At 40.0% G+C, this 21,756-nt stretch overlaps 1 protein-coding gene and 1 long non-coding RNA gene across 2 annotated transcripts in view; one reads left to right on the forward strand and one right to left on the reverse strand.

Moving 5' to 3' along the window:
- Positions 1-6,244, reverse strand: part of SPCS3 (signal peptidase complex subunit 3) — a 9,726-nt gene extending 3,482 nt beyond the window's left edge. Inside the window, exons 1-3 of the mRNA XM_046648829.1 lie at positions 5,949-6,244; positions 4,381-4,454; positions 2,215-2,291 (exon numbers count right to left, since the gene is read on the reverse strand). Coding sequence (XP_046504785.1) covers positions 2,215-2,291; positions 4,381-4,454; positions 5,949-6,091 — 294 coding nt within the window. The 5' untranslated portion in view covers positions 6,092-6,244. The remainder of the gene's footprint in view (positions 1-2,214; positions 2,292-4,380; positions 4,455-5,948) is intronic.
- Positions 6,245-6,415: 171 nt separating this feature from the next.
- Positions 6,416-21,292, forward strand: LOC124231836 (uncharacterized). The gene is made up of 3 exons (XR_006886695.1): positions 6,416-9,500; positions 10,266-10,367; positions 19,754-21,292. It is a non-coding gene; the product is annotated as an uncharacterized LOC124231836 (long non-coding RNA).
- Positions 21,293-21,756: the final 464 nt, after the last annotated feature.

The raw sequence follows: 21,756 nt of genomic DNA on the forward strand, positions 1-21,756 counted from the left end.
AAAAAAAAAAAAAAAAAAAAAAGAAAAGAAACATCAAGACTGAAGACCACAGAATCAAAGCCATGCCAGAGTGAAATCTTTTTATGTATATTCATTCACCAAAGCAAGAACCTATCAAATCCCAAACTGTGTTCACTTACTGGTCACGCTGGTTCTGACTGACAATGATGACTATAATTTAGGTATACCGTCACCAAGATGTCATAGTTATTTGGGGAATTTGCTGAGGCCTGTAGAATGTGTTTACGGTTGTTACTCATCTTCAGCATGATTTTTTCTATCTGTTCCTTTTAACATTTTGTTGATTCTTAAGGGCAGGGATAAAACTTATTCAACTCAATATTCCTAGTGCCTAATACCTGGCAGAAAACATATGCTCAAATAAATGTACAGTGAATGGAAGTGATAAAATTCCAATTAACTAATCAAACCAATCAACGGATAAATTTGTCATCCCTTGAAAATGAATACAGTTCAAATACAAGACAAGAGCAGACTCACCTCTAACTATAAGACCTCCAGGCTATGCTGATGACAAACACAGGGTGACTCAAGTGAAAACAACAGGAAGCACACTTTAACTCCAGAGTTCACCTTCATATTTTAATTCACTTATCAGAATCATCCACCTTACACTTTTAGGAGATTTCTGTCTTTGCAATATTCTATATAGCTTAACCCTTACTCTAACTGCAACAAAAGCTCTAAATCAGAGTGGATTAATAAATTTCAATTACAAACTAATAGTTTTAATAGGTTTTAACCCAATAGTTTAATAGCTTTTAATTATAAAACTTCTGATAAACCCTTATTTATGATTAAAAAGACTACTTTAAGTACTGAAATTGGTGAATCCCATACAACTCCAAAACAAAGAAAAATATGTCTCAATAGACAGATATTAATTAATTGCAGAAACACAGCTTAATAAGACTATCAAAACAGCTCACATCATGTATTATAAAAAGAAAAATATAAATATTTAGATGGATTTTAAAATAAGAGATGATTAAAAAATTAGTTATCTTTACAGCTTTTGATTACGTATCTGGGTAAGAACATAGGTCACAAATTTTGTTGACTCAAATATCTTGCTGTCTATCTCTCTAGCCGTAGCCGTGGAGACAGAATATTTTAGCTTAAAGGGTACTACAGCTGAGTGAGCAGCGACACCACCGCCTCCCCATTTCCTGGTATACTCAGCGCAGCAACATCCTTTCTGATCTCATCATTGCAAATGGTCTCCTAAGGTTTTTGATCATGAATTAAAATTTTGAGCACAAATCCCAAAATACGTATCTTTATCTACAAATTATGTACATAATATATATTATCATTAGATAATATCATCCTTAGTAGTGAATATAACTTTGCATTTCAGACAGTCTTCTTGACTAATGCTGAATTTCCTCAGCCAACTTTTTATCAGATCTAGATCTATCTAGGTTCTCTCTTTGTTTTAATCCTTTAATGGGGCTGAGCGGCTCAAAAGAGGAACAGACATATCAACTCTGCCATTTTCCTGCTGCTAACATGTGCTAGGACCATTAGCATTATCTTAACTAGATAATACAATCCACTTCACTGGGTATATTCTGCAAAACTTTGCAAAATGCTGAAAATGACTGATTGAATGTATGCATGTAGCCTGATCAAGCTGTGGCCCTAGAGAACTGCTCCTCTTCCTCTGGAGAATTTGCATGTTGTAGAAGGCACGTGCCCATCTGAATTAAGAACTGACTATGAGTCTTGATGTCAGTCCACACAGCAAGTAGTAGTAAAGTTTAACTTTTATTTTAAATTGAGAAACATATAAATAGACTTCCGGTGTCCAGTACGGCATGTAAGGAGTTTGGAAGTTGCCACACTCCATGCTAACATCAAGTAAAAAGCTGAAGGAACTAAAAACCTGGAAACTCTTCTTAGAACCCTAAGAGAAGAAACAGTAGCTGTTAATTGTTTTCCTTACATACTTATGGATCAGCTTGCATGCACTCCATTCTGAAGACCACAATGCTAAAGAGTGACAGAAACAGACAGGAAAAAAAGACAGGCTATTAAAGGAGATAATGTCTTGGTAGAGCCACTTCTCCACAGGCTTCTGATTTTCATTAAACTACTCCAGTCAGGTATTTTGAATGTACAAAATTTATCCTCTTTCATAAAAAATGAGGTTTTAAATATCTATCAAAACACTTGTATATAAATACTTACATTATTTTTTGTTGAATATTCTGCTGATAGATAAAGAAACAACTGCTTAACATTCCAATCAAATATATTCTCTAGATGTAAACAAATTAAGGAATATACAAATCATGAAGCAGCACACAACTTTTAAAAAGATGTTACTCTTAATTATCCATAACAATACTGATACTGATCAGTGAGATTACAGCATCCTCCCTTGCTCCTCCAAGCATTACTGGCTGATATACTTTGATTAACAGAAAAATAAATACAAAATTTAGTTTTCTGTAACATCAACTACCTAAGTCTAAAAGAAAGAGGACTGTATTTCAAGCACATGATTCCACCCCAGTTCTAAAGTATCACCAATCATCACAACTGAATTTAAGGATATGCAACGTGACCAAGGCGCACATAATTAAACCAAGCATACTAAACTGTACATGTCGCTTTTGGACACATGCCACTCGAGATCAAAATATCTCAATCCACCAAGTGCTTTGGTAAAAATATGCAGCTGAACACTAATTTGGTTTTATCAATTTACCAGAGTGCAAAAAACTCACCAAGATTAATTACAATACTGGTGCCACTGAGAAATTAATGGAGTTAATGTTGTATTGTATTAAGCATTATATGTAAATGTTGTCATTTGATTATACGTGTTTACGTACTGATAGCAACACCTTCGTGACATGCCACTTTTAGATATGCATATCCACTAAGAATCACTATTTGAGAATGGAGACGTCTAGGAAAGCTCTTTTTAAGAACAATTTCAAGTTTTGGTGGCATCATTAAGAAAATCTGACTAAACTATAAATGAAGAGATTAAGAATATAAAATATAGTAGTTGTGATATCAGGAAATATCCTTACAATTCTCCAGATACACAAAGTTCCTGCTTTCACACTAGATCCAAACTCCCTCCTACTAGAGGAGTTTTTTTAACAACTGGCACCTGGGCTAACAACTGTTGCCAATCTTTTTTTTTTTTTTTCCTGCTTTATCTCCCAAAACCCCCCCTGTATATAGTTGTATATCTTAGTTGCAGGTCCTTCTAATTGTGGGATGTGGGACGCCACCTCAACATGGCCTGAAGAGCGGTGTCATGTCCGCGCCCAGGATCCGAACCCTGGGCCAGTGCAGCAGACCGCGAGAACCTAACCACTAGGCCACGGAGCCGGCCCCTAGAGGAGATTTTTTAAAAAACGATGTGAAGATTTAAAAGCAGACACAAAGTTTAGCATAGGAGTTTTCTGGTGGTGTACTCTATTTCCTTAATAAGTGACTCTAGAACTAATTCCTACTCCACTTCTAAACCCAGTAACTTATTTCTAAAAAATCAAGTTAAAAGTAATTCCATCGTAGGAAAGGGGCAGGTAAACTCCCCATGGCCACGATCTGCTTCAACTGTTCAGACAGTTGCTTTACACAAATTCAGACACTTCAATCTCCATAACCAACGTGAATCCTGGGGTCTTTCAAAAGGCAGGTGAAATCAGGCTAGAAGTGGCAGGGAACAATGCTACCAAGATATTAATCTAAGACCCTAAAAGAAGATTAAACTGGCCAAAATGATCAGAGCTGTCAAAAGGTGGAAATTCAAAGAGAAAATATTTAAGTCATCCCCATTTTAAAGTAACTCTTTTAATTGCTAAGATGTCTTATTATAAAAGTACTTATAAAAAGAACTATGACAAAATGCTAATATGGCCTACCAATAATCACTTTGATAATGACCTTCTGAACCTTAACAGATCCAAGTCAGTTTTTTAATATATGTTTCTCTCTGCTATCAAAAAACACAGACATATTCTTTGGGATTGTACGTGAAATATTCCATCTACGTAGGATGAGCACTGGTAACATTCTTCCTTCCTTAACCTAAATGATCTAATTTCATTTTTTCTTTCCTAAATACAGATTCAAAGTCCCTTGAAGCTTTCCATCTATTTAATATTTCTGTGAAGAATTTAAAGTATGTTCACATAATAACTCATGAATCTCTAAGTTTTCTGGAGGGGTGAATGAGGATGTATTAACACTATTTTACTGATAGGTATAGAAATCTGCAAGGCCTGGTTGATTCAGGGGAGAGTCAGCCTCATTGTCCCCCAAATCACTAAACAAGACGAATATTATTATCCAACTACAGACAAAGCAATGAAATATTTTCTTAAAGGATATCAGCAGTTATATCAAACGTAATGAATCCCAGATCACTTCTTTCTCTGGGTCCGGTGAAGTCTTCGACATTTTTTCTAGAAGGAAAGATAAAAGTTTTACCATCCTTCAAACATAACAGCACACAGAATTCACATCATTCCTCAGATAACGTGCAAGGCAGGCTCTAGTTGTGTGCACAGGTCAGAGCGCAATCGCCCAAAGAAACAAGGAAAAATCAGAGAAACATGTGAAGTGTGAAAACAGGATCAACATTCGAATCCAACATAAAAGCAGGTCTTCAGCTACTTTCCTAAACCTCAGAGAATTCCTAACAAAACCCAGGAGGGAGAGAAAAACGCTCAAAGTGTAAATACTTGCTATCGAGAGATCTGGAAGAAGGAGCAGAAGAAAGTTACAGATGACTACAAGGTGGTGTGGAAAACTAAGATAAAATGGTAACTGCTACTGATTGACAGCCTACTACGTGTCAGGTCCACCAGGTGAGGTCCAGGTTTCACAATTATCTCAAATAATCCCCAGAACAGCCTACGAGTTGGGTATTACTTCCATTTTAGACAAAAGGAAATTAACGCCCCAAAATGGTAAGAAACTTGCTCAAGATTAACAGCAGCAGCAGCTAACGGTTGTTTGTTCGGCGTTTACTCTGCGCCAAGCTCTTCGAGACCCTCATGGACTTGACAGCGGCAGCGCTGACTTCCACCCGGGGTCTATTTGAATCTAAAAAATAGTGTCTAACAAACATCAACATGGCCAAAAAAAAGGAGGGGGTTAGCTATTAAATGACAGGATGGTTGGCGATTCTGACAAAGAACGAACCAACACTAAGGTGGAAGAAGGTGACAGGACTTGTTGGAAGATGGGATGGAGGAAAAGATCGGAGAACCAAATTTTAAAAAGGCTACGTCTCAAAGAAAAAAGTGCCCGAGAGTAAAAATTATCAAGGAAAAAAAAAAAAAAAACAGGCATCAGCCAAAGGACAATGTCATTCCGAAATGCCATTTTTGGCATCTCGCATATTTATTCGAGCGACTGGCTCTTGAAAAATAAAAACCACGCTGGAGCTGAGAGCTGGGATGTTCGATGCTCTCCCAACAGCTCCTGCCAACTTCAAAGCAGCTGCGAGCATTCACGGCCCCAGGGGAGGAGGGAAGACAAAAACGGGAGAGGGGATGTCAAGCCGGGGGCACGAACTCAGGCTGCGAGCGGCCCCCAGGAGCCACCGCGGGAAGCACGGAGGCCAGCCCGGAGGCGGCGGCGGCGGCGCGGCTGTGCTGGTGTGTTGCTCCCTCATTGGCCGGCGTGGGCGGAGGGAAGTGAGGAACAGGAAGGAAGCGAGCGGCGACCGAGGACCGCTCCGAATGAACATTTAAGAGCAAGCCCGGGAGTTCGCCGAGGACGCCGGGAGTCCGAGGGGAAGCCAGAGCGGTCCCCCCGAACGTCCGCCCTCGGGGGCGACGGCCGCTCAGGTGGGGACCCCGGGCGGCGCCGACGCCCCGCCCGCGGCCCCCGCGCCCACCCCGGCCCGGCCCCGGCGCCCTGCCCCGCGGGCCCGGCTCGGCCGCACTCACAGCATGATCCGCGAGACGTGCAGCCGCACCGGCACGCTCCTGTCTTTGAAGGCGGTGGTGATGAAGCAGCCGAAGGTGAGCGCCGCCATCACGCTCAGCGAGAAGGCGAACAGCGAGTTCGCCCGCGACAGCACCGTGTTCATGGCGCCCGTCTCCCCGAGAGCCCTGCTCCGCACGCACCCCGGGGACCCGCTCCGGCCGCGGACCGGCTCCCTGCGACCCGCGCCTCCTGCGCCGCGCGCGTTCCGGGAGCGCGCCCCGCCGCGGCCCCGCCTCCTTTCCGGTCCTCCGACGTGAGCGAGCGCGCGCGCGCCCGCCTCCGGGGACACGCCCACCGGGCGGGCCAGCCCGCGCAGACAGGGGAGCCGAGCCGCGCGCGGGCCCGCCCCGCCTCCCGCGGCCTGTCGCCGCCGCCAATCAGCGACGAGCAAGGGAGGGGGCGGGGCTGCTCCACGGAAGACCCGCCCCCCGCCATCCCCGCTTTCCCTCCTTCGACCCCTTGGCTCGCCCGCGTCTCTTTCTCCGTCCCTGAGTCGGATGTTCTGAAACTGCGGCTTCGTGATTGCTGGTGTTTCATTGATTTAACCTTAACCCCCGCGGCAAGGCAAGGTAGTTTGGGGCGTGTCCTGACGTGTCACGTTTGGAAGCAGCACTTTGCAAAACGCCGAATCCTCCCCTTTGTCAAACCAGTCAAAGTTAGCACTTTAGGTTTCTGTGGAGGGTGTGGGGAGAGGGAGGAAAAGAGGCCGCTCGGGTCCCTAAGAGCAGTCCGCCTTTCCTTTCCTTTCCACGTCCAACTTGAGTCCAGTTCCTATTAATGCTTTGCCTTCCAGGGGCAGCTAAAGCTGTTTTAGACGATAAGGGTTGATGCTACCAGTTCTCAATGTTTGCATTTTAACATGGTATTTCCCATAACTAAAAGGATAACCTCACCGGGTACTTAGGATCAAAGGAGATTGCTGTGGAATTGCTGTACAGCACTATGTATAAGAATTTAAAATCACCGAGCTATTAATATATAATGGCCATAAAGGGCCTCGGGGTTCAGACTGCCAGTCCCTGACTTTAAATATACAGTCTGCCGACACGTTTGTTCCTTTCACCGCTGGGGATTTTTGTAATTATAAAAATGGGATTCAGAGGGTCCAGTAATCCGCTGAAATTAATTTTTTTTAAAAACTTTGCATCCGCAAATCAAAAGAGGTCTAGAAGACTTGAGCTGGTATATGATAGATGCGAACCAGAAAATGTTGATCTGACCCTGATGCTGGTTTACATTGTCCATGGTTGAGCCCTTTTTTCTTTGCTTTATTCATTAGCATTCAATTAATTTTCATACAGCAATACATTTAGGATTGTCACTAAGTGCCTACTATGTGCCAGGTACAGTTCTAGCCTTTGAGAGTACGGCGTTAATGAGGCTAAGTTGGAATAGAGCCCAATAATGAAAAATGAATAAACTGAACTAAAGAGAGATCCTGAGTTGCGTTTGAAACCTAAATTTTTATAGTCCAGGCAGCCACAGTTTATTCAACAAAGCATGTTAACTTAAAAAGCAAATTCTCCTATTAGTTTACCCTCAAAATGAGTTTATTTGGGAAAAGCCAAAAGAATTGCAATTGAGGATGTGCATGTTATGGCAAACCACTGGCAAATCCAGAGAACGAAGGAGGTAAGTGAGGAGGGGCTGTCCTGAAGGGAAAGTAACAGTTCAGGACGGCAGCCGGCTTCGCATTGGCCAGGCTGTTGCTGGTTGGGGAGAGAAATCTTCCTTGTAGTAAAGGAATTTTACTTCCTAGGGAAGGTGCTGGCGGTGGTCTCTTCCTGTTCCCTGTAATCAAACATGTATGGCAGGGTGTGAGTGCTCCCCCTACAGGCCTTCCCAGCTCCTTAGTTAAGGTTTCTTTTATTAATTCCCACAAGCAAATATTTATTGAATGCCTACTGTGTTGCAAATGATACAAAGACGTGTGCTAATTACTTTTGACCCTCAGGAAGTTTATAAACTAGTAGAGTCAATAAAATAAAACCAGAAATCTGAAACGTGTAACATGAATACCAAGAAAGTTACAGAATGCTGTGGACGTCAGAAGAGGAAGAAATCACTTCTGTGGTGACATGGGACGAAGCAGTATCTGTAAAATATTTAGCACAGTGCCTAGACAAGAGGTGTTAAGTATTCTTGTTATAGGACGACTTAGAGAAAGGATGCTTGTTTGTTACAGATCTTGATGTCTAGGAAGATTATTCCAAAAGAGACTGAACTACAAATACGGATGTGTCTAAGAGATACCCAGTAGTCTGGTCCAGCTAAATAATGTATGCCGAAAGGATTAGGCAGAAATAAGTCTAGAAAGGTAAATTAAGGGCCTATTGTAGAAAACCAGGCCAAGGAGTTGAGACTTTATATCACAAGAAATTATTAAACAAGAGTAGCATCAGTAAACTGACAGCCATTTGTAAGTTATAGAGAGAGAGTATGTGACTGAGAATGACAACAATGGGATGGAGAAAAGGGAGACTGAGAAGGACATTTCAGAGGCAAAATCTGTATGATTAGGCGACTGCTTAGATAGGGTTGGGGTCTGCACAATATTGAGGAAAGTAGATTGTCAAGCCACAAATGAAATTAATATTATTGTTATGACACCACTGTTTTGAACTTGAATGGGCGTGCCAAAAACACATGTAAGTCCACAATAGGAACAAGATAGGGATGGAGAAGGAAATTCTCTTACTTGGTTATATTTCTCCAATTGTTTCTTTGGATTTTCTAGATATTTAATCATATCATGTTTATTAGAGAACATTTTACACCTTTTTCCTTTCCAGTTCTTATATTTCTAATTGTTTTCTCTAGTCCATTGCAGTGTCTAACATTTCTAACATAATGCTCAATAATCATGGAGATAATTAGCATCCTTTCCTTGTTCCTGACTTTAGCAAGAAGGTTCTTTCGTTTCTCCATCAAGGAAGATGCTGGCTTTGAGATGTGAGTGTCTGTGTGTGTGTATGTGCATACATATATTATATATATATATGTATATCATGTTGACATTAAGGAAATAGCCACTAATTCTTTTTGTGTTCAGAGGTTTCTTTTTGCTTTTTAACATAAATGGTATTGAATTATTTTCAAATGTATTTTCTGTATCTTTGGAGGTGATCATATAATTTTTCTCCCTAACTCTGTGCTATAGACTAAATATTTGTGACCCCTCAAGATTCATATGTTGAAATTCTATCACCCATTGTGATAGTGTTAAGAGATGGGGCCTTTCACAGGTGATCGGGTCATGAGGGTGGAGCCCTCATGAATGGGATGAGTGCCCTTATAAAAGAGATCTCGGAGAACTCCCTTGCCCCTTCCTTCATATGAGGACACAGTGATAAGACAGTCCACCTGTGAGCCAGGAGGCAGATTCTCACCAGACACTGAATCTACCAGCACCTTGGTCGTAGACTTCTGAGCCTCCAGAACTGTGAGAAATAAATTTCTGTTGTTTCTAAGCCACCCAGTCTATGGTAGTTTATCATAGCAGCCTGAATGAGGTAAGACACTATTAATATGGTGGAATATATGAATGGATTTCCTGATATTGATACATTGTGCATTCTTGGAATAAGCTTCATTTTGTCATGGTGGACTAATTTTTTAATATGCTCTTGGGCTTTCTTTGCTAATTATTCTTTTAAGTCATTGTCATAAATATTCATAAGTGAAATTGATCTGTGTTTTCCTTCGTTGGTTATAATATATTTCTCAAATTACAAAATGAATTTGTAAGTTTACCTTGTTTTTTTATACCCTGGGATATTTTAAGTAGCATTTGGGTTATCTGATCTTTAAAAATTGGGTAGAAATTCCCATGAGATGCTATTCTCCTATTTTGATAGCTATTAATTGTTAATTCTAATTACGTATATCTGTGCTATCTTCCTTTTTCTTTATTTTAATTAGTATCTTTTCTTTGTTGATTTTTTCAAAAAAACTATTTTTTACATTTCCTAATTAATTCTACTGTTCTTTGTTTTCTTATTCATTAATTTTTGTTTTTAATATTGTCAGTTTTTTCTACTTTTCCTTGGTTTACTAGCTTTAGGAATTAGATATTTAATTGATATATTTTAATTTTATTGTTATGATAACTACTTTAGCTGTATCCTGAAATTTCTGATATATTGTGTTTAAATTTTGTATTTCTCCTTTGATTAAGGAGTAATTTGTGTGTGTGTGTGTGTGTTTTAAATTTCCAAGAAGAAGGACCTGTTTTCTTTTGATTGTTTTAAATTAATATCTGATTTTGCTTCATGTAGGCAGAGAATGCTGTTTTTATTATTTCTATTCCTTGGATTATTAAGATCTTCTTTGTGGCCTGAAGAATCTTTTTTGTGAATATCCCATGTGCATTTGAAAAGGTGATGTATATTCTATTAATGGTTTACAGATTTTGATACATACCTATGAGGTCTTCCTTGTTGATTATGTCGTGTCTGTGATATACTTGTTAATTCTTTTTCTTGATTTTCTTGTATTGAGAGCAGTGTGTTAAAGTCTCCAAATGGTTTTTTTGGTTTGTTTTGTTTTTGTCTGTTTTCCTCTCATCTTTATGGTTTCTGCTTTATAAAATTTGCTCTGTAACTGTTATATGTTGTGGATGATAATCTTTAGTATTATAAAGTATTCTTCTTTTACTCTTAATGCTTTTTGATCCAAGCATTTTTGTTTTTTTAGCTTGTTGAAGGTACCAAGATTATACAGAGGGAAGTTGAGGCTGTTATTTATCAAAAATAATACTGTAGACCTCAAATTAAAGTTTTGTGCTTTTTCACTAAACATCTTCTGCTTTTTGATAATTTCTACTCAGAAGCTAATGGCAGTAGCAAGAAGAACTATTGGAGCGCTTTGTCAGCGCTTGAATAAGTAGAGAATGGTCAATTGGGGAAAACATTCTTAGTTATATTTCTGAAGAGTAGGAGACTTCTGGGATAAAGGTCAAGTTTCCTTCTTATCTGCAAATAATTATTCTTCTGTAACACTCAGTTAAGAAGAGAGAAGAGGAGTAAATTATTTTATGAGGAAATACTTTAAAGACAGCTGTGTGCACATAGATAGCTAAGCTGTGGATAAAGGAGGTAAGCCTAAAGAGATAAGCATTGCAATCAAATATGTTGTTGTTAGGGATATCTAAAGTGTCCGTGAAACACCAAACTACCTAAGCAAGTTGCTGCAAAGGAGGATGTTATAGATCTGACACATTGAGGACTCCAATTTAAAATGTTTTTCAGAAAGAGACTATAAATTATACTGTCCATCATGGAGGGTTGTACATTTTTTTTCTCTCTTTCAATGTCCAGGATAGAATCTTGCATATTAACAGATCCTAAAAAATTGTAATGGAATTGAGATACCCTGAATCCATAGACTATAATATTTTTGAAGAAATTTCCATGGGAAAAAAATGCATTTCAGACAGAAGTAACAACTATTTAAAGCATAAATTGGTAAAATGGTATATAGTGCAAAGCTAAATTGGATATGTAGGCAAGAACAAACCGTAGAAGGCTTGAATGCCAGGCTCATAAGTTTGAACTTCATCCAGGAGACATTAGGAACCTTTGAGAATTTTAGATCAGTTGATTATAAAGATCATGTGAGCCATATGTCGATAAGTAATTTCTTAGGGTGAAATAAGTAAATTCTTAGGATGAAACTGCCAACTGGTAGACCAGGTGGAAGATTACTATGGTAGTTGAGATGCGAGATGATGAATGTGTGAATCGAGGTCATGGCAGTGCAAATGAGGTGAAGGAGTAGCTACATCTATGGATGTCCCCTAATTTCATCTATAGCCTCTAGATGCTTTTCATCTATAGCATCTATAGAACTCTAGTAAAGAGTTCTTTAGCAGAACTCTTAGAATTAGCCATATAAAGTCATTCAGCTTGAGTTCCAGACCTGGCTCTAGCCGACTGGCATTTCATGGATGGAATTTCATGGATTACTGTTCCATGGATGAAGGCAGAAGTTATGAGACTCCTGGGTCAGAGACAAAGGACTTTCTTACTCATGGCAAAGCATGCACTATTATACTTCTGTGGACCCTTGTATTGGAAGGAAGTAAAAAGTACCTTTCAGGTAATGTGACTATACTACTAAAACTGAAATTCCTGAAGCACAAGTGCTGCTTCTGAGGTTTAATCCCGTGTCATATTGCAAGAATCAGTTATAAGTGTATGATATTCCAGGGGTGAGTGGAGAAGCAAAGGACTAGTGAGCTGGCATAAGATCTGTTAACAGAGGCTGAGAAAGTGATCTTACTGTGTGCCCTGATTTTACCACATAAGGCAGGCAAGACCCTGTTCCCCAACAGTGTTCTGAGGACAGTTGTGATTGAGGCAACAATCAGCATGTGAGATCTGTGTTATACATGAACTCTTCGGTTGTCTTTCTGCATTTATGTTGCTCATTTATATAAGACATATTTCACTATAAATTATCATATTTAGCCGTTGATAATTTTTGTGAAAACTTTCCTGGCAAAAACCCCACGTGATTCCTGATGCCAAGAGATTCTTGACACAAAGATCCCTAGACGAAATCAGTGAATAGATCATGTCTTCCTTCGTTTCTCACAAAAAGATAAAGAAAAGGCAAAACTTTAGTCAATCTACAAACTACGTTCCTTCACTTTCTATCTTCATTGAGCCTTTGATATAGATGTGGTTGCAGAGAGGGGTGTACATGACACTTACACTTCCCTTTGGTTCGACAACTTAGAGTGAACTTGTAATTCTTCTTCCAAGCCTAGAATCAATGTTTTTAATGTAAGAATTTTTTCTTGTGTGTGTAACGTCTTTTTAAAGTTATTGAAAGGTTTGGGGAGAGAATTGCTGGAATAAAACATGTAGATGATAGAGATCTGGAATATAGCTGTACCAATTACCTTGATTCCTACAGAAATAATTCTTGGTAAATCTTTTCTCTAAAGTTGAGTTTTCTAGCAACTTAACCTTAACATGTTACATGCACTCATTGGGCTTGATTTTCTGATTATAAGGGAATAATTTAGTATTGGGGAACTTATAATAGAGGCAGTACTCAGGCGTTAGGCAAGTAATGGTAATTAAGAATGTGTGTCCATGGCAGCTATAGGACGTCAGTGGATATTCAAGGCAAGACTACGAGAGTACTAAGTTGGATAATCAAGCTGAACTTAGAGGCAGAGACCATGGCAGACTCTCAATCCTATCTAAGCTGGGGGCAAGAATGAGAAGGGAATATTGCAACTTGGGGGCACACATGGCTACTCAGAAGTCACTAAGGAGGCTCAAGGAGCAAAGCTGTCATAGGTGGGCTCCCAGATCCCAACTAGGGATCTTTGGCTAACTATGCTGAACTCCAGAGCATGGGGGTCTGATGCTGTTGATAATCTTGCTTACTGCCGTCAGGATTGACTAAACAGCTACAGACTGAACCTATAGCTCATAGGGAAGAGGAGGGGTCATATATCACAGCCATAATGAGCTGAGAAACAGAGGACAGAGGGAGAAGATATGGGGAGTGAGAGTGGCTGACATTAAATGCCTATTTTTATTTCTGTTTTAAAACAAAATATCGATAATTATATGAAGTGAGTGAATCAAATATTGAAACTTTTTTTAATAGGGTAATTACAAATCTAAAAGTTACTCTCATACAAATAAAAAAAGTCAGTTGTTTTTAACTCTCAATTATTCTATGGACTTTACCAAATTCTTAAAATTTCTTTTCAATCTATTTGTATGTATAATATTTAAGTTACTCTATAATCATATGATGAGTACTAAGTGCAAATGACTATTTTTAAAAATTTCAAAATCAAATAATTTCCAATTATTGAACCATTCCAACTATTCATTCTGTAAACAAAGAGCAGCCTGTAGTATAGATCTTTTCCCACTGAATAAATGCACATTGCTGCTTGCTTTATATAAAGTATCCATCATAACACCTAGAGTAGTGAAGGGACTCAGTAAATGACAGCTGGTAGTATCGTTGTTGCTAAAAGTCAAACAGTTTTATCTAAAAAAATATTTTGAAAGTAAAGACTTATACATGCTATCAATGTCATGCTTACACTTTTTTCCCCAAACTTTTATGTAGTAATCACATTTAGATAGAGCATTGAGATAAATATTAATTAAAATTTAATGCCATAGGTAATAGGAAGAAACACCAAGTGTATGAACCAGAAAGAAGACTTTAAAAGTACATTTCAGAGTGGAATGTAAAAGACTTTAGAGGTTACCTGTAGATATGAACATATTAAGTTAATTATTTAAATTATTTTCTATTACCTGACGTAAAAGAATGGCAGAAAGGTTTGGGAGGTGGGGAAAAGAGTAGGAAAAAAGAAAACTTATCCAGAAACATGCCTAGGAGGAAAGCCATGTGTCTGAAGGCTGCATGTGCATAGGATGGCCTCTGCAGATCAGAAGTCAAGGTCTTGGCTGTTTGGGAAGACCTTGCTTCAACACTAATGTGACAGAAGAGGCTGTTCGAACTCGTCTGGTCCTGTTTCTGCACTCAGCACTCCTGGGATGCCCGAATGAAAGCCACAGCACAACCACAGAAGCTGCAGCTGTGACTGTCATCTTTGCTCTCAGCTCTGCCATCACTCCTTTTCAGACCAAGCTCTAGATAGAAGTGGTCCCATATTCAAATTTGAGGTCACACCAAAGCTACAAAACAGATGTCAGACATGGCTGAAATAATAAATAGTATATGACAAAAACCTGAAGAATAAAGGAGAGGGTGATTCCCCAAGCTGTCCTCCGCCATTGCTTCCCGTGACCGTGGCTCTGCCTCTGCGAGAAGCGATCTCTTTGAATGAGTGAGGCTTATTGTCAACATCATTTTTATGATAGCTACCATTTACTTACAAGCCTCCTGTGTGCCAAGCATCCTGTTAGTCGTCTTATTCCATTTACTAGGTGTACAGTAGTGAACAAAACAGATCTAGTCTCGATGCTCATGGCCCATAGCCTAGTGCAGAGATAGACTTCAAACAGGTAACAAATCGATGATTCAAAATCGTAATAAGTGCTATGAAGGAGAAGAGATTGCTGAGGGCGATTATAACAGATTGTGTGCGTCGGGAGGCCTGTAAGGAATTCTATTAAGATATTTTCAGCTACAGGAAAAAGAGACTGAACCAAAGTGGCTTAAACGATAAGGGCATCTTTTCTCCCAGAAAGTAGGTCGTGTAGAGGTAAAGCAGGCTTCTTGGTGGGTGGATTCAGCGGCTCAGTCTTGTCAGCAGGAGCTCGGGTTCTGTCTGCTCTGCTGTCCACAGTATCAGTTTCCTTTTAAGACTGGGTCTTTTTATGCTTATAAGTTGTCTGAAACAAAATGGAAATTTATTTCCCTCTCCCTTAAAGATGGCTGTGACTAGCATTACTTGCTTTCTTATTCATATCCAGCGTGAGAGGAAAGAGAAACAAGCTTATAGACTAAGTCTTTCCCTTTAGTCTAATTGAGCCAGCTTGGCAGAAACACTGCTAGTTGTCCACCAACATCCATTGTCTTCAATTTTTAGCAGAACATGGAGCCACCTGGAATAAAGATTACATTTCTCAGATTTCCTTATAACTAGGTATGGCCTTAGCAATGGAATATAAATGGAAGGAATTTGTGTAATTTCTGAGATGTATCCTTACGGGGGGAGAATGCCTTTCCTCGTCCCTCTTCCCTTCCTGCTACTTGAATGGGAATAGGATGGCTGAACATCTGCAGCCACATATTGAAGATAACAAAGCAATATAGATCCTGAGTGCTTGACACCTGTGGCACCATACCAGCCCTTGATGACATCCCTCCTCACTTCTTTCAAATGAGGAGAAACAAATTTTTATTTTGTTCAGAGCACCAACTGAGAGTGTTCTCTGCCATCTGCAGCTCCCAGCTGATATACTCTCTTTAAGTCATTGTCCAGAGAAAGGAATGCCATATGCTGGCTGACTTATTCCAATCAGCATTCCTCCCTGGATTGAGGATGTGGTTAGAGTTCCCAAGTTGCAGCGGTTACATGAGGGAAGGCTGGCCAATTAGGTGCAATTAGGAAGGAGGAAGCAGGGAAAAGTTGCTGAGTAACTGACCAACAGTGACCACTACGGGAGATTATTAGTTAACCAGGCAGAGAGAAAAGGGCTGAACAAGACAGAATAAAAGTATGTATTGAGTCTCTGAACAGGAATGAACTTGAATGTGGGTGTGTTCGAAGAACTGAAAGAAAGTATGAGAAATGAAGGAGGAAAATGATGTAAGACAGGGGTCAGATTATGTCAGACCTTATTGCAAAGCTCTACCCGTGTTTACCCAGAATGGTCCTGGTTTAACTATGTTGTGCTGGGAAAATTGTATTTCCTATCACTTTCAAAAATGCCCTGGTTTGGATCATAAACTCTCAACATGTTAAGGAGTTTGGACTTTATTCTAAATACAATGGGATGCAGTCTTTCTCCTCATTCATTTACTCTTAGTGCAGACATCAGGCTTTTCTTGTTGTCTCACACTTTATCTTCTAGCTCTCCCTTGTTTATTTTCCTAGGCCAAGCTAGAAAATTCTTCCTGAATTGGCTCCCAAGGTCATCCAGCCTCAAAGAACAGATAAAAGCCCATTTCCATTCTTCTGAGCCATCTGACATTCCCTCCAAGGTTGCTTCTGTCTGCACTTCTAATCCAGCAACACGATCATTGTATAAACAATCTTGCCTGTTGTTATAAACCATATCTTTGTTTTAAATATTCTTGCTTATGGCACTTCTTTTCAAATCTTTTCTAGCTTATTTTGACTGATCTTGTAGCCATCCAGTCTGCCGAAAATTATTCTGCTGTCTGCTTTTTGACCTTGCATAGAATATTGTACCTTTCCTAGCCCTGTTTCCTTATTTGTAAAGTCGAGCTATTAACAACTGTTACCTCGTAGGGGCTGTATTAGTCCACTAGGGCCGCCATAACAAAACATGACAGACTGAGGGACTTAAACAACAGAAATTTCTTTTCTCAGCATTCTGAAGGCTTTAAGTCCTAGATCAACATGCATTCAGGGTTGGTTTCTGGGGAGACCTCTCTTCCTGACTTGTAGATGGTACCTACTTGCTGTGTCCTCACATGGCCTTTTCCATGTATGCACACAGAAAGATGGAGAGAGAGAGAGAGAGAGCTCTCATGTCTCTTCCTCTTCTTATAAGGACACCAGTCCTATGGGATTAAGGCCCCACCCCTATGACCTCACTTAACCTTACTACCTCTCTATAGGTCATATCTCCAAATAACAGTCACATTGGGGGTTAGGGCTTCCACATGAATTTTGGGAGAGAGATAATTCAGTCCATTATAGGAGTATTATGAGTAACAAATGAGATACTGCCTGGAAAGCACTTGGAATAGAGTTTTATATTTTACATTTTGATATATTTTAGGATATATTGAAATAAAGATAGATATTTCTGTGTATTCTAAATTTATATTGTAGTGCTCAATAAACCTTGTCTGCTACTATTATGGTTATTATTTTTTTTCCCTAAGGCTTAACTTTTTCATTTCATCCCTGCCCTCCTCTTCAACTCAATCTGTATATCCAGGCTCTCAATCCTTGGGACAGTCATGTACCAAATGGACTTTAATGAGTCAGTCTTCATCCAAATCAATGATTATCAGGTGTAAAATTTGAAATTGCAGTTTACGCTGTCTACAAGAACACAAAAACTTGGAATATGAGTTAGGTGTTTTATTGTGACTGGGTAAAGTGGGGCAGTATTACATACAAGATTAATTGGGAAGAAAACAATATCTTTGACACAAGTCATACTAAGTATTATTTGAAAGAATCCAACATAGTGATAACACTCATGATTATTGTCATGATCTGTTGATTCAAAAAAGGAAAAGGGCTTAACTCCTAGTGACTTTGCTATAGCTGACACAATTATGATATGCGCAATCTTGCTATTTTGTTATCACCTATATTCCTCTTATTCGTCTCTAGGTTTAATATAGTAACTCCACTTGTAATGTAGCCAAATGCTATTTTAATTCTCCATCAGGTACATTATAGATCCGCTCCAAATGCTCGACCAGGTATTCTTAGGCCCCCCGATGTAAAGTATCAGAGCCAAGATGTTCTGGAACAATGGTTCCCAAATATTGCTTCATGAGTTGGCTGCGAAAGAATCATCTGAGATATTTGTTTAAATATCACTTTCTGGGCCCTACTGAATCAAATCTCTGAGGATGATGTCCTACTGACTTCTCAAAATTAGACTTGTTGCAATGATCCTGGCTTTGAAAGAACTAAAGCTCGTGAAAGCCACTATCTGTAGTTAGTTGACACTCCACCAGATTTAGTCATTAACTGCTTATTTTCTGGAAACCTAAGAATTTCATGGAAAATAATTTGAATCCTGCCTATTATTGTGGTTTGTAGATAGAAAAAGGAAGATGCAGAAGGTGTTGATGAAAGTCATTATATAGCAAGGGAGAACAAGGAAGCTGATAGGCAAGAAGATATCACTTTAAGTGAAGAATTAGTGAGCACAAGACACTACCACCGCTCCATCCCACTTTCTGAGGTAGGAGGAAGCTGAATAGATGGAAAGCCTTAATATGAACAAAAAATCACCTCCCCTCTTTCCTACGCCCTGCAGTGAGTGACTAATCCGATTGTCAAGTGTAGGGAGAAAAATCTGGACATGCACACCTCCGCTCTTTATTTTTTTTTGAGGAAGATTAGCCCTGAGCTAACATCAACCACAAATCTTCCTCTTTTTGCTGAGGAAGATTGGCTCTGAGCTACCATCTATGCCCATCTTCCCTATTTTATATGTGGGATGTCTGCACAGCATTGCCTGATAAGCAGTGTGTTGGTCCAGGCCCAAGATCCAAACTGGCAAACCCTGGGCTGCTGAAGCAGAGAACATGAACGTAACCAGTACGCCATGGGGCTGGCCCCTCACCTCTGTTCTATGTTCTGTCTCTTAGGAGCTAGTTTCTTACCAAGAGGAGGCACTCTCTGCTGTTCCTCCAGGAGCAAGCTCTTCCCTATCTCACAGAGCAGTCTGATTCAGTCCAGAGCTGCCAGCAACTGGGTAGATAAATTCTCCTAATTCTTATAGTAAATGTAAGAGTCAAATGGATGGTATCCTTCAACCCAGCCTCTACTGGCAATAAAGGCTATATTTTGACTCCTGTCTTCTGTACTATTTGTCTTCGTCATTGGGAAGGGATAAAAGGTGTTATTTGTTGTCTTCCCTCAGGACTTCATCATTTTGTCACATTGGCCAGCATCACTGAGAAATAAGTTATAAGGAACAAAACCCAACATGGAGTCATCAAAACTTGGGCTTGAGACTACGACTTTCATGTGTGGACAGGGCATGTTGGCCTGTCATCAGGGCCAGGGCCACGATCCTTTTAGGGGTCCCAGAAAATGTTTTCGTTTCTTTAAAAATCTGAAGAAAAGAAATAGATATAATCCAACTTGGATTTGTCTTTATATCAATGCAGTTGTAAAGTATAATTTTTGATATTTTATAATAATTCTTTTTTATTTGATAGAAGGGCTCCCTGAAGACAAAGTGCCTAGGGCCCACAGAAAGCAGAATGCAGCCCCCCGATGGTCTCTAGAAGCTTTTATTAGACTGGTCAGCCATTTACAGTGATGCAGTCAGCTTTTAGCTGCTCTGACCTAAGTTCAGTCGGCTGTGTGGATGTTGACCCTGGTGGGTGCGTGTAGCTTAGGGCCTCTCTGTTCTCTTCACAGGTGAATGGCTGCTCCTAATGAAGGTAGAATTACAAGTGTGCAAGGCTCCGAGAAAACAGCCCTTGGAGAGCATCCTTCTGAAGCAAAGGCAGAAAGATGTCTGCAAAGGTGCAGTCTCGAGGTAGAGGCTGCCACAGCTTGCCCTAGAGGTACACTTGACGTGCATCTGCAGAGTGTGGGGCCTCAGCGGATGCTGCTGTGACAAGAGCTGGAAGGAGGACTCCTCACAGAGAAATAGGTCTTTCTGTATACAGACCTTTTAGATATTAGAAGGCAGAATGTATCCGCTGCTTTTAGAATGCGGGACAACTGATTGCTTTGCTCCCACAAAACGCTAGTAAGGTTTTAGAATTAAAATCGGGATTCCTCAAATTCGACATTTAGGTGTAAGCTGGACTACAGAACAATAATACTGAATTCATGTGGCTTATCTATGGGATCAAATATAAAAATGCCCAGAGAATCAATAGACAAACTTGAAAGTGACAGAGTGGGCATGAAGACTAGAACCAAGCTGCTGATCAAGCCTGCACTACCTGGACTGAGGAAATGTGCCCGGGGTTTTAGAATTCAGAGTGGAGGAGAGAGAGTATCAGGAGAAATTTATACAGGCCACTCAGGGAACAGGCGTTCAAAATCCCCAAAGTAGCTTCCAGTTCGGGAATTTATTGAGAGTGATTTTCAAGTTGCAACAAATGTGGAAAACCTGATGAACACTTTCTCTCAGATACAAGTTTCTTAAACCTAAGCAATTCTACAAGAAGAGACAGTGGCAGCAGCCTCGGAGGCACAAGACTAAAAATGTCGCCTTACAAGATCCCGTGGAGGCCCTATTCCCTTAGAGAGCTCTCACACAAAGCTCAGATTGCCAGAAATGTGAGGGTCAAAAGGGAAATGGAAATTCAGATTTTTTACTGGACGGGAAGAAAAGTACCCTAAACAAGACCTGATCACTGGGACTGTCTCCACTGCAAATTTAATATCTTTTCAAAAAGACTTCAGTGTCACAAGTGTCACTCTCTGAGAGAGGAAATAGTAAGTATGGGTGGGCTCTTCCTTCCAGATATAGTAAATTCATCGTACCAAATTAAGCTCTCGCTGAGAGATTTCTTCCGTGTAAGTTCACAGTTATGGATACTGTACAACTGGCATCTTTTGATAGGCCATCTGGTGAAGACAGAACCCAGATTTTTTTTTTCACCTACTCTCCTATGCTCAGATACTACAGAGTTTCTGCCATGGCTTTTGGCAATATTAGTTCTGGGTTCTAGGAATGTAATTTTTCCTGGGATAATTTCCAGGAGCAGGGAATTGCTTTGTGTCCTTCGTTTGTTGGGTGTGGGGATAGGGCTGTTGATAATCTTAGAAGTCCTACTATCTCCCTGAGCCTTCTAATAAGTGAGGAACAGCAGAGCCCTGGCATTGAGCTAACAGGGCTTCTGATGCCCTGAAGGTGTTACAGTCACTCGAGGGAGAATCTAGGCTGGAGCTGTTGCAGGAACTCCAACGCTCCCTAGTTCCTGAAAACAACTCTGACTGCGGCTGAGCAGAATAAGAAAATAATAAATTCATGCTTGGATCTTAATTTAGCTGAAGATTCTTTTGACTTTGAACTGGTAACTCACAAGAGCAAATCACTTTGATTTTGTACTTCTATCTCTTTACACGTGAACATGCTAACAGATTTATTCCCTTTTTAAACTTGTGAAGTTCAACAACATATTGAAAAATGCACAAAACAAATGTATACCTTAAGAAATTATTATGAAGAGGTAACGTAGGTTCAAGAAAGGGCATTGCCCCAGCATGTGCACACCTCCCTTGTCATCCCTCCTGCCCCCAAAATACATAGTAATTTGGTAAATGCTGCCTAGCTGTTCTTCACTATACTTTTGCCACCTAAGTATGCATCCCTAAAAACAGTGGTTCAATTTTGCCTTTATGTGATCTTCATACAAATGAAATTGTATGGTACTTTTTGGGGGGTATAGGAATCATTTCCT

The sequence above is a fragment of the Equus quagga genome, chromosome 22, assembly GCF_021613505.1.
Source record: "Equus quagga isolate Etosha38 chromosome 22, UCLA_HA_Equagga_1.0, whole genome shotgun sequence".
In the NCBI taxonomy this organism is placed as follows: Eukaryota; Metazoa; Chordata; class Mammalia; order Perissodactyla; family Equidae; genus Equus; species Equus quagga.